General features: G+C 37.8%; 1 protein-coding gene across 1 annotated transcript in view; it reads left to right on the top strand.

Annotated features, from left to right (window-relative positions):
- Positions 1–13,963, top strand: part of LOC140245899 (transient receptor potential cation channel subfamily V member 6-like) — a 29,150-nt gene continuing 15,187 nt past the window's right edge. Inside the window, exons 1-6 of the mRNA XM_072325379.1 lie at positions 1–83; positions 8,074–8,416; positions 9,648–9,885; positions 10,330–10,679; positions 11,157–11,382; positions 13,479–13,594. Coding sequence (XP_072181480.1) covers positions 8,114–8,416; positions 9,648–9,885; positions 10,330–10,679; positions 11,157–11,382; positions 13,479–13,594 — 1,233 coding nt within the window. The 5' untranslated portion in view covers positions 1–83; positions 8,074–8,113. The remainder of the gene's footprint in view (positions 84–8,073; positions 8,417–9,647; positions 9,886–10,329; positions 10,680–11,156; positions 11,383–13,478; positions 13,595–13,963) is intronic.

Raw genomic sequence — 13,963 nt, 5'->3', positions numbered from 1 at the left:
AACGGGTTGAAAACCTCTGGCTTCCTACGGATTTTTCCATTCCCGCTATGCTCCAAGCCGGAAATTCATCGTGCTAATAAAATGTAAGTAAAAGATTATCTGAAATATTTGTACTCAGTTATTACACACGTTCGACAAACTTAGACCTAGTTGTCAACGGTAGCAGAAATTCCACATTGAAATTTTATCGTGTAGATTCTAGGCCCTAATCGAAATGTCACGTAATACTGTACTGTACGAATAGTCTGTGTGCCCCAATGTAATCGTACGGCGTACCCCTTGCTCTCCCCAGCGCCTGCATGCTGCAGGCAAACATCGCAAAACTCGGCTAGCCGGGCAGTACTGCTGCTGCCACGAAGTAAGCTTCAAAAAGTGAAGACAAGACATAGATCTATACTAACTGTTTTGGTTGTGGTTTAGCATTTTATTTAGATCATACGCGCTAGGTAACTGATATGACTGAATGTCAACTCTAACGTTAGTCTTTGCTTCAATATGGGATATTATCAAAATTGATAAAAAGTAAACCCAAAGGCAAAGTCAAGAGAAATGTGGGATTGCGTGAAAGCAGCAACATCAGTGGTAGAAAACAGTGAAAGTTTGAGGAAAATCGGACAATTGATGCAAATGTTATGAATTTTTGAAGTTTTAGTGTTGGAACAGCTGGATATGATGTAGTTTTACAACTTTGTATGTGTGGACAACAATGAATAAAGAAAATATAAAGGGAATTCCACAAAAATTCACTTTTCTAGCATAATAAAAGAGCACTTGACTAACTCACTAACTGCTTTCAGAAAGCAGGGGAATTATTGATATCTTTAACATACATGTACATGTCATTATCAAGTTGATGGAATGTGTAATTTTCATGAAATTTTTGTGTGTGTGTGAAATCCCTATATTATATTGTGTATAATCCCTATATTATGTTGTCGACACATGACACCCTATTGTCCACTTGTAGTAGTCTCCTCATCCAGTGGTTCCAACACCATAACTTTACAAATTCATAACTTTTGCACTGATTGTCCGATTTTCCTCAAACTTTCACAGATGTGTTCTAATGTTAGCACTGCTTTATATCAATCCACATATAGTTTCTCTTTGCATTGGGTTTAGGTTTCCTTTCTAATGTTCAGCAAATAGTGCATGATTGCCAGTGAGAGTGCAATTGTGAGTAGAGAGCCCATCATGAAAGATGTTCATACTCTGATTACCAAGTACGTAATTCCATGAAAATACAATTTTTTAGTTGCTTGAAGCATATAAATCAATTTTATGACAAGACGTACCTCACTCTAGAACAGAAACAGTGAAAACACCTAGAGTATTAATGAGTTTGTACTGTACACACTACCAGCACTACACAGTACACAGGAATCAATATGATAAAAGAAGCACTAGGGAATAAAATGGGATCTTCCAAGTATTCCAGCTACAATTGTATGTATTTCAAAATACCTACAAGATAGTGTAGGTTCTTGCTGTATAAGAACAGTCACCTCTCGTGGCAAGTGTAGGTACATACATGTAGTTCACAGGTCATCACCAATTAAGCCTGGTTTATTGTGGGACCATGAACTAGCGAGGGGCCACCAGGGCATACCCCCCCCCCCCTGAAACAACAAGAATAAAGAATAAACCATTTTTAAAAAGGTGGGAAAATGCAACTCGAAGGGGTGGGGGCACATTGCTACTTAAAGGGAAGATAAACCCCAAGAACAATGTGGATTGAGTGAAAGCAGCAACATTAGTAGAACACATCAGTAAAAGTTTGAAGAAAATCGGACAATCGATGCAAAAGTTATGAATTCTTAAAGTTTTGGTGTTGGAACCGCTGGATGAGGAGACTGCTAGAGGTTATGACGTATGAGTGGACTACAATATCAAGAAAATATAAAGAAAATACTACAAAAATCCATTTTTCATGAAAATTACAAATTCCATCAAATTGATATTGACATATGTTAAGGGTAGCAATTATTCCCCCTGCTTTCTGAAAGCGGTTGGTCCACTGCTCTTTCATAATTCTAGAAAAGTGAATTTTTGTTGAATATCCTTTATATTTTCTTTGTATTGTTGTCCACTCATACGTCATATCCTCTAGTAGTCTCCTCATCCAGCAGTTCCAACACCAAAACTTTAAAAATTCATAACTTTTGCATCGATTGTCCGATTTTTCTCAAACTTTCACTGATGTGTTCTACTAATGTTGCTGCTTTCACTCAATCCACGTTGCTCTTCGGGTTTACCTTCCCTTTAACACAATCACGTGTTCACTTTCTACCACCATATCCTTAATTAACGTTAAATTGAATTCTAAAGTTTTACATAGAGATCGATGCAAACAGACTGCATATTTCCCTAAAAGAAATATTGGGCACATCCTCTCACACACATCTATACATTACACAGTGCTGAGATCATCTCATAATCTGTCAAACTTGCCTCTAGCAGCCACCTAAAGTGGATGAAAAAAAGTGACTGATCGAATAAGGTGGATGCTGTTGACAGAGTCTTTAACATGGCTTTTCTAGGGGTTGGGAGGGGATTTTTTCAGTTGTCCATGAATGACAGGTGGCTGAGCTATGGACAGGAATCTGTGAGGGCAGTATACTACTACCAAAATATCTTTAATGATACATTTTTTGTTGTTGTCGTTGTTGACAATAATTAGCAAATTCCTGCAAGCTCTTTCCCCAGACAAGTTATCACCATACAACAAACAGTTTATTCAAAGGATATAACTTAGCCTAGTTGCAAACATGCATAAATACAGAGTCTATGTCAATTATACAGCTTACATGTATAATACAATGTACAGCTGTATGTAGATGACATAAAGTGTTCAAAGAGGCTTATAAGGTAGTTACATAATCTTTTAATACCAAATTAGATGTGGGATTGCAGCCAGAAAAAAATATATATATCCTCTATGAAGTACTTGTATTTTAGTTCCAATTTCTAGATCTAGACTGTTCTGTTTGAAAAGTGGACTAGGACAAAACATTGTTTTATGTGCATGAAAACAAGTTTGTTTGCAATATTACACTTTAGTGTATACTGGAAAAAGAAATTTGTGTCACGTCCCAGGCAGGAAAAGAAAAGATTTGAATCAGTTACATTCAGCAAGTACCTCACTGTGTGTTAATTGTATGTTGGTATGACATGGGATTTCATTTACCCCACAAATTCAGCAATATTCTAATATTTGCAAGTCCACATTCTTGTATCACATCTATAGGTAAACTGCATTTGTGCTGGAGTGATCAACATCGATTGAAGCTATCCATATTTAAGGAAGAAATATGAAGTATTCTATCATTCCAATACATTTTATGTTGAGATATTTTATGTACAGATAATGGGTATCAGTGGTAGTTTGAATTTAAAAAAAAAAAAAAAAAACCTTCTCAGTTCACAAGACATAAGTTCGTATTAAATCTAAATGAGCAGTATATTTTTTCCATTTCAACAACTTAAGATTATAACAGATTTTATCTGCATATTATTGCATGTGAATAATGTATGTTTCTTAAGATTTGTGTTTGTTGAAAGGGATAGATTATGACTATTTTACACTCTAGGATGTCTGTCAAGTCATACTACCATTTTATAACTTTAAATCACTGTGATCCCCCCCCCCCCCCCCAGTCATTGCATATCCAGTTTAGGTAGCTACTACCTTTCAAACCTCAAACAGACTAATGTTTGCACCTACATTTTAACAATCTTTAGTGCTTGCATTACAGAATATATTTTTATGAAGATTGAACACTTGTAAGCAAGATCTCATCAACAGAGACCAGAGTATTTCATACCCAGGGCCAATTTGCTTTGTTTCTTTTGTTTCGTGGCCTGTTTAGGCCACTAAAATCTTAAAAATCTTAATTATTGGTGGCAAGAAAATGGACATGTACACTAAGTAGTGGCCTGAAATAAAAGTCAAAGTACAATATAACAACCCATTTTGAATATAATTGCCCAATTGGACCACTAAAAGATAAATTTGGTGACTCAACATCAATTCTAAGTGGCCCTGGGCCACTGGGCCATTGCTAATGTCAAGGCCGTCATACAACAATGGTACTCGGTAGGTGTGTGTACCATGCATCAAGGGCATTACACACTCAAGGTTATGTTTAGCATTGTGTATCGATATTGCACACATGCATGCACATGTTTAGACACATGCACCATTCTCTTTTTCTGCATCTATATACACTCATAAATGATTGAAAAACAAGCTGTGGAAGAGAGTGTGGCTGTGAGCTACAGAAAGACACTCCATGTCAGCTTATCTCATACAAGTTGTATAGAAATACATCAATTTGTGAAGAAGAGTACCAGGTATAGAACACCAATCAAAAGTCATGAAAATAGTCTCACATAGAGTTGCATTATTAATATCAACATGAAGCACTGTAATTTTCTTCTTCATACACAATTACTTGAAAATAACAACAGTCATGGATATTTTCTGCAAATGAAGATTGGAAAATTAATTTTCTGTGTCACTGATGCATGACTGCCCATTAGAGACAGGATGCCCTTGAGACGATCCCTGCGTCGTGCTGCCTCAGCTAGACTAGATCAATGGTGTAGGGTCTGATGAGAATAGAGCAATTAAACAGAACAGTACTCAATCTATGAATACATTGCAAAGCTTGCATGTGCGTGGCTTATAGTTGCCATAGTAACCACCGTGCTGTGCAGGTGTGTTAGTGGGTTGTTGTGTGTGCTGCTCTATGATATGAATCGTCGAAGCATGTGAGAATATTTGTAAACAGAAAAAGAAATTATGAGACAGTAGCTGGTAATATCACATGATGCTGTAGAACCTGACATTGAATCTATCATCCATGTACAAGGGAAAACTATAAGGGGAAAAAAAATAAAATGAAATACTGTGTACTTACTGTGTACATGTACATACTGAAGTCACTGCACTTTTTGCTGCTGCCACTCTGATTATCGGTATCTTGTCTTTGCTGTGGATTTCATGCAAGTTAGAAACACAAGGCCTGAACAGCTTGTGCTGCCATGCTGCTTCCTCAATACTATTCAATCTTAAAATATACTGGGTACTGCATTGTATTTGTTGTGTGCCTCCCTGTGTGAGTAACCTCCCTAAATGTCTAATAGTCCACACATGTGTAGGTTGACAGTTAAAGGCACCAGTATAAATGTATGCAGCACCAGTATAAATATATGTATAACGTTCAGTATAAATGTATGCAGCCATTCCATGCTGTTTATCGCATAAATGACCTTCCAAAGTGAAAGACGCTTTTGACTCTCCGCAATGCAATTTTGGAATGCTACCATTGTTCATGAACAATAGCTCCACTACCTACAATTGTATAGTGGCAGGCTGTTCCTTTTTCCTTGACAGCAACTGTGCTCGAGGGTACCATTCACTGATTGTGGCATGTCAATGGCTCAAGCTGAATACAATGTACGTACCCCGCAGCAATTCTAGTATAGAGAGGGACTCACATGAGTTGTTTAGTTCTTTGAGTGTACATTTTTTGTATGCAATACAAACTGTGATTCTAACTTGGTTACAGAATATATGAATGGTCATGGAATTTAACGTACACTGTAGAATCTCATGGATTCACATATTAGTGACAGCATTCCTGGATCATTCGTTTGCCTTCACAAAGTCACCATTGAGTGTAAGAGATTTGTTGAATATCAGCAATAGAAAATGGCATTGTAAATATTCATGTGTGTATATATATGAATGGTCATAAAATTTGACGTACACTGTAGAATCTCATGGATTCACATATCAGTGACAACATTCCTGGATCATTCGTTTGCCTTCACAAAGTCATCATTGAGTGTAAGAGATTTGTTGAATATCAGCAATAGAAAATGGCATTGTAAATATTCATGTGGAGAAGGTTGCCATATAATCCTTCAGTGCTTTTACAAAAGGACTAATCAAAGTAGTGTTATCATAATTAACATGTATTTTCACTATCATTTACTCAACAGTCAGACATAATCAGAAGGGTCAAGGGCAATTACTCAGTACCCCCTGGACAATTACCTCTGTGTGGGTTGACTTTGGTGAATTATAAAATGCGTCCTGTGTGGAATGTGTACAAAATTGTAGGTCCTGTCATACATTGTAGATAAGAGGAACTGCATCCCTGTTGCGATCTACATGGCTGTATAGTGCTTTGCATGTTCTGTGGCTGTATGCTGATAATTTAAGGCAAGATCCTCCTCAAACTTCAATTATAAATGATATTAATACCAAGAGTACATGTGTACTTGTAAACCATCAATGTTGTGATCACCAGAAGTTGATGCTTTGGTGATACAGCTACATTGATGGAGATTTCAAGTTCAGTGCATGCTAGTGCTAGTGCTACTGCTAACTATCTCAGCATTAGCACTGACCATAAAACTGAACTTGAAATCAGTCGATTGAGGTTCACCTCAAAGTTATGATGTATTTCCGGTTGCTGGTGCTAGGCTCGATGTTGAATGTTGTCTGCTGAACCGAGCTCCACCGTTTGTTGTGGCGACTTTTTCCCTATTGATTAACACTAGCCCCCTGGGATTATCATTATCATCTTTGTCATTTCAAGTTCGTGCTGGTATTAGCATTGCTGTGCGAGACCCACATTCATGTCCATATGAGAATGTAATCCAGATGAATATGTTCTTGATTTATCTTTCATATAATAATAAGCTCACGTTCAACATGTGTTCTTCATGGAGACGTATACAAATGTAGCTCAGTGGCTAAAGGTCCGTTTACATTGAACATGGTACATTGTATCAGCAATGGTCCAGTTTTTTGTTTTTGTTTTTGTTTTTTTGCTATGGTGTGCCAAAAGGAACCATATCTGGTTCTGTGATCACTTCCCTGCTAATGATTTTGGTACAAAATTCATCTTCAACTGGTGATTTTGACATTAAATAAGAATAATGTTTTGGGTGATTTTGTACCAAATTAATGATTTTCTTTTTTAATAGAACCAAACATTCCTTTTTTATCATCACAGTTTCAAGTCATAGTATAAACATATTCATTGTGGGGGACCAATTGAAGCCCTTTCAGGCTTGTTGGGGAAAAGGCCCCAAAGTAGATGAAAGACTTTCCCAACTTTGAAATATGGGTACAAAATATATAAAACAAAATGGTATACAATCAAAACAGGCTTAAGAAGGACAAGAGTAAAGAATGCAATACCAGTAGGATTATACAAAACTTTGTTGCTTTTAAATACTGAAAGAACGCCACGAACATATCTCAGATCAAGTTGCTATGACGCATCCTTTTTGTTGTTGTATGGGTGGCTGATATATCCCCAGCGTATCTCCTAACTTGTCTTCGAGTGACGAGATTCATATCTCATTGTTGTTGTAGTTGTTCGTGTGTTTTTGTTTTGATATGGTTTGTTTATTGTGACTCACTCACTTTCTCCCTCTATGTTAACTGTTTCAAGTAGATTTACTAGCAGGGGCAGATCTAGCTTTTTATAAAGAAGGGGGTTGGGGGCGGTATGCAAGGGAGCGTAGCGACCGAGCCCGAGTGAGCGGAGCGAGCGAGGGGGGAGGGTGTGAGAGGGGGGTGTCCCCCCTCCCACAGTAGGGAGAATTTTTGAAAATCTGTGTGTGAAAATGGTGTTTTCTTGCATCTAAAACACCACTATTTTTGGTATAGAGGTCATTGCCATAAATAGAAAAAAATAAAATTACAAGTTTAAAAAAAAAGATAAGATAAAAAAAAAAATGGTCCCCGGATTTTTTTTTTTTTTTTTTTTTTTTTTTGGGGGGGGGGGGGTTGCAACCCCCCAACCCCCCCCCCCCTAGATCCGCTTCTGACTAGTGTCGTTCAGTCAAAGAAACAAAGGTTTTGGTTTGTATTTCATCAATTCAATTCAATTCAATTTATTAATTTCACGAAATGTACCTTGTACTTGTTTATTTATTCATTTCATAAAATGTACTTGTTTCAGTTTATTTGATTGTCCCCAGCAACCATTGTATATGAAAAATTGATTATTCTTTGATGATTTTCTAATCTCACAAACATCTGACCAGGGCAACATTTTGTGTGTGACATCCTGAGCAAGCCAACTCCATGTTGCGCCGCTTCAGGGCAGCGCTCCAGGGGGCTCTCAAGGCCACGGACCCGGACGCTGAGTGGCGCAAACAAAATGAGGCTGCAGAGGAGAACCCCATGTACCAGCTGCTATACCTCAATGGCGGGGGCATCCTGGTCACAACCTACCAGAAGATGCGAGAGGGGCGACTATCAGTTGAGGACTTCCGAGATTTTATCGTCCAGCAGGTGGAAAAGATGCTGTATGATGGCGGGCGTGGTCGATCCGTCAGCCGAGAGGAGTTTGCTCGATACAAGTGGGAGGTCCTTGAAGGAAACAAGGTAAAGGAAAAGTGGATGCACTATTTACTTTTTGTTCAGACTCTCTCTGTACCCAGTGCAAAATTCTCTTGGTACTCTGAGATTGTGAAAAAAAAAAAAAAAAAAAAACACCTGTGATAATTTAATTTCTTCATACTTAAAGGACAAGTCCACCTTCATAGACATGTGGGTTGAGTGAAGGCAACAATATTAGTAGAACACATCAGTGAAAGTTTGGGGAAAATTGGACAATCCGTTCAAAAGTTATGAATTTTTTAAGAATCTGCGCAGTCACTGCTGGATGAGAAGACTACCACAGTGTATGATGTCACATGCGTACAACGATAAAAGGAAAATAAAAAGAGAATTTCCCAAAACTTTACTTTTTGAATAAAGTGCACATTTCTTCAACTTGTTACTGACGTATGTTAGGGGTAATATTATTCCCCTTGCCTTCTGAAAGAGAGAAGTCGAGTGTTCTTTTGTTACACGAGAAAAATAAAAATTTGTTGAATTTGCTTTATACTTTCTTTATGTCGTTGTACACATGTGACATCACCAGCTATAGTAGTCTTCTCATCCAGTCGTGACTGAGCAGAAACTTCAAAAATTCATAACTTTTGAACGGATTGTCCGATTTTCCTCAAACTCTCACTGATGTGTTCTACTAGTATTGCTGCATTCACAAAACCCACATGTCTATGAAGGTGAACTTGTCCTTTAATTTATCTTGCATTTACTAGTAACCTACTGTAGAGAAAGTAGATTTTCAATGACACATGGGTATTTCACTTCTCTGGATATTAAAGCAAACCATATATTGGCATCATGATTCAGCCTATCCTTTTTTATAGTTCATCATGATTTTGTGTTGTATTACCTGGTCCTGATTTCACATGAAGACCAAATTGAGTTTAAGGACAAACGTACATTCATCTTAATTTCAAATGATAATTGTATGGTCCTAGCTGATATGAACTGGTGTATGCGAGTATCTTGGGGACTCCTATTTGTATGCTCCATTCTGCCCCTTTCTGAGACTGGTGCCTCTCTGAGACTGGTAAAGGCACCATTTCCATGGATTCATATCTGTAGTGCTGGTTATGGTTTGCATGCATACATTATGAGCACTTTGACTGCTGCATCTCAAATTTTACAAGTAATTATAAAATGTTTAAAGGAAAAGAGACATACTCTCCTTCTTGAGGTTGATTACTATCGTTTTTTTGCTTTGTTTCCATCTGATACCCAGAACTCAATAAATGACCATGATTTGATGGAGAACTTCAAGAACTACCAGGATGGAGCCATCAACAAGTTTGAGGAGCATGAGTTGTGCTTTGATCTCTATCAGAGAGGAGCCATAGGGGAGACCATTCTCCACCTGTGTTACTTGAATGACACACCCATGCACAGTGAGATCGCCAGACACCTGTTAGAACTCTACCCAAAGCTGGTTTTAGATGTCTATGAGGGTAGTGACTTTTACGGTGAGTCTTGGTCACTGCATGTACATTCCTGTATCTTATCTTTCTCTGTCCCCTTTAGATCATAGTTTGAAGAACATTTTTGTTGTTGTTGTCGTTGCTGTTCACAGTTAATCTAATCAGCTGTATAATTTAAGTTTGTTCCATTTTCTACAAAAGCTCACTGCTTGTTTGTCACTGCTGATTTACTCAAATCAATTTTTTCTTTTGGATCTCCCACAAATCTCACGGCATAATTCATCAGTTAGCAAGCCCATATCACTTCTTATAAACGATAATGTGTGCAAATACAAGTAATATATATGTTTTTTCATTGGTTTTTAAATTCAAAATATGTATGCCTCTACCTAAGATGCTTGAGCTGTATATTTTGTGTCTTGAATACACATGGAAATGACCTAGTCATCATGACATGATGATATCACATATTTACTTGTTTTATGACAGGAGAGAGTGCGCTACATCTTGCCATTGTCAACAATGATGTGAAGTCGGTCAAACTGCTGGTTGGGAGGTACAGAGCGCGACTTGACCAGAGGGCACGAGGGCGCTTCTTTCGCCCAGACGACCTGAAGGAGCAGAAATACATAGCCCATACCAAATCCCGCTATGAGGGTCCGGCATACCTTGGCGAATACCCTCTGGCATTCTGTGCCAGTTTTGGTCGCATTGAACTCTACGATTATCTCATTGATCAGTCACTAAGGCGAAAACCAGGCGAGGGCAGGTGTCATCCTAATGCTAAGGATTCCTTTGGGAATACCATCGTTCACATGGCCATCATTCATAACCAGAAGGTATGTTGAGAGGTAATCTTTGTGGAGAGTAATCCAAACTGTTATGCCTTTTTGGAGGCAAGGAGCTCATGGATGTAAGATTGTTGTTGATATTAGATATCATTTTGTCTTAGATATTTAGCCTAACAAACTTTTCATCAATGAAGTCATATGATGCAAATTCATGCTTCAGGATGATTAGGTTTGGGATAAACATTGTGCAACATGACAGAAGGTGTAAGAAAAGAAGGAGTTATTCTTCATGACAAATTAAATGAACAAGAATTCTTACCGATACCAAAAAATGTCATGTAATTGATTTTTTTTTTTTTTTTTTTTTGCTAGGTTTAGTGGGCTTGATTATCAGAGTGAGTCAAAGTTATGCAGTAGATATTCTGTCCTGAAAAGCATTTTTGATAAATCAAATACTATTTTACCCTGTCCCCTGCAAGCATGAAGCGTATATTAACATAAGCTCACCGGTATCTCTCCAAACAGCTGATGTTCTATCATGCGATCCACCACAACAAGATGCCGGCTTCCTACACCATTCGCAATGCAGCGGGACTAACACCGCTGCAGCTGTCCTTCCGTCTAGGCAGAGAAGAGCTCTTCACAGCTCTCCTGGACCTCTCCAGTGATACTCAGTGGACATATGGGAAGGTGGCCTACGTGGCATATCCACTATCCCTGTTAGATTCCATTGATGAGAACGGGAAAGTCAGTAAGTATTTACACTCTGTGTTTAATGTGAATTTTCCTACGCCAAACTTGCGAAAAATCTGTCTAAACAGTCTTTTTATACAGACGAATTATGTAACTTCCAGGAAGAAGGAGCGATTTACAGTATTGACCAAGATAGTGTGATAGTCAAGAGATATTTTGAAAACACAGAAATTGCACTTGATCTGGGAGCACAAATGTAATGATCATTAAAAAGTGCAGAGTTGTCCCTTTATGGCACAATTAAGTTATATAAAACTGATATGCTTTTAATGTGTAAAGTATCAAACTATTTAGGGTTGTTGCACAAACCTGTTTCATGGCTGAGCTGAGAGGCATGACTTGTCACTGAGCATGTCACAAGAATTTGTGCCGGATAGGACAGTGGTCTTCTCAAATTTAATCTCCAAGGAGCATTTCGATTGCAAACCGAAGTGTGCATCATGCAAAATTTTCAACTACATATCAACACTGAACAGTAGATATGAAGTGCAATCAGCTTGAGTCAACAATCACTATTTGTACACACTGCAGTAAATATTGTATTGACAAGTCATAAAGCAATACTTTTTTCAGATGGTAATACAGTGCATTATGAAAGTGATCTACTTGTCATTACATTATTGACCTATTGATAAAATTTGACTTATTTAGTCTGTATCTGTGTATGTGTGTGATTACTGTTTGTATGGTCTTCTTCAAGCTAACCTTGAATTTGATTTGACAGTTACCTCTCTGAGTACAGAGGGGTTAAACCATACATAGGTCCTTCCACAGGAAACTACTAAACTTGTGCTATCTTCATATTCTTGCATTTAATCAAAGTGGTTTGATGATATGTCAGTGTTGTTAATCGCCAACAAACTCACAAGCAAGGTGAGGTAAAAATCATTCAAGAAAATTCAATAACCACCATCTATACACTTAAAGGCGCATAGTCCCGGTAGTGTAGAGGGCGCTGTTGATGATACTGCCGATCACCGTTAGCATTGATACGAAGATTGCCGAAGTTGAGCTGTCATCAAGAGTAATGCGCGTAGTTGTTGCTAGGTAATGTTGCCTTCGTTGTCTTCTCTACGCATCACGCAGTCTGTAGTAATGCCAGAGTGCGTGCATATGTGCTTCTTATTATGACATCACAAAAAGAAGTTTGCTAAAGCTGTCATCCCCCTCAGCTTAATCATGAGCCGAACTGTTATCGGACCACTGACTACAGGGGATCGGACTTCTTCGAACTTGGGGAAATGGGCTAAAGTGTAAGCGCTAAAGAGGAGTCGATAGCGTAGGTCTCTATAAGAACTTGGGCTGTGCGCCTGCGTTCGCATTCGACTAAACCACCGGGACCATGTGCCTTTAAAGTTGGACTGTCAGGTATGACCAAATAGATGCCAAACCTGTCAAAATCACTGATAATGATTAAATGCAAGAAGTCAAACAATTGCAAGTGTTGATAACCAATCTTCATGACTGTTGTTTTGGTGCCATGGAAACATCTTCATAAAAGCTAATATTGCGGTACTAGTATCCTGCTAGACATTTTCATCCCACCCCCCTCCAAAAAAGGAGAGATGGTAAGATGACCCCACAAGTTTTGTTATGTTGTTTGATTAAATTGGGAACACTGACATAATGGAAAAAACACAAATAAAAAATCAGTTTCACGACTTAACTAGTCGACTACATATGTGTAATCTTTATTTCATTTAAAGCTCCTGTTTACCTTTTTGAGAAGTGATTTAAAAAAATATCAGGATATGACATTTAATGCATATATGTGTGGGTCTGTTGTACCACAAAACATCCTATCATATAACATTTTTGCAATGAAGCCTGAAATATAAGGAGATATCTGCATTTTCTCAATAAACTGTAACTGTAGATGGTTTAGCCTGGAATTATTTTTATTATAACTATTGTTCACATTTTGTATGTTTAACAATGCTTAACATTGATTTTACTGATTCAGATTTTTTCAGTAGTTGTTTCTATCCCTAACTCACATTTAGAACTATTTTTAAAAGCACTAATGCTGAGTTTTTGTTTCATCTGTAAATGGTAAATCATACCTGTAACTGATACCATCCACTTCCATTATAGATGATGACTCAGCACTGAGTGTGATTGTTGAGAATGAAAGTATTCACCATCTCAAGATGTTGGAAGGTCAAGTCATCAGTGAGCTTCTAGAAGTCAAGTGGAAGAAATACTGTAAGGTAGGTCATCTCTCTAGGGCCTTGAGATGGCAAAACAATGTATCTATATGCAACATCATTTCTAGTAAATTGAGTTTGAAGTTTGCAAACCTACAGCTGTTTTTCTGTTTTTCGTTAGACACTTCATATCTTACCCTGGAAGGACCAACAGTATCAGTAATACAGTGAATGCAAATTGATTTCACTAGACCCTTTATTTTTAGAATAATTTGCATTTAATCAAGACATACGTTAATTGTTTTGCCGTCTCAACATAACCATGCTATTGCCAATGCTACGGCAAAACAACGTAACTCTCTATCACCTGAAACACGTATAATGTCCTACAACGTCAATATGCATGCATTTCTGCAGCCGCACACGGCATGC

The sequence above is a fragment of the Diadema setosum genome, chromosome 2 (genome assembly GCF_964275005.1).
Source record: "Diadema setosum chromosome 2, eeDiaSeto1, whole genome shotgun sequence".
Lineage (NCBI taxonomy): Eukaryota > Metazoa > Echinodermata > Echinoidea > Diadematoida > Diadematidae > Diadema > Diadema setosum.
The sequence above is the reverse complement of the archived record's forward strand: the minus strand, read 5'-3'. Positions and strand labels throughout refer to the sequence as shown.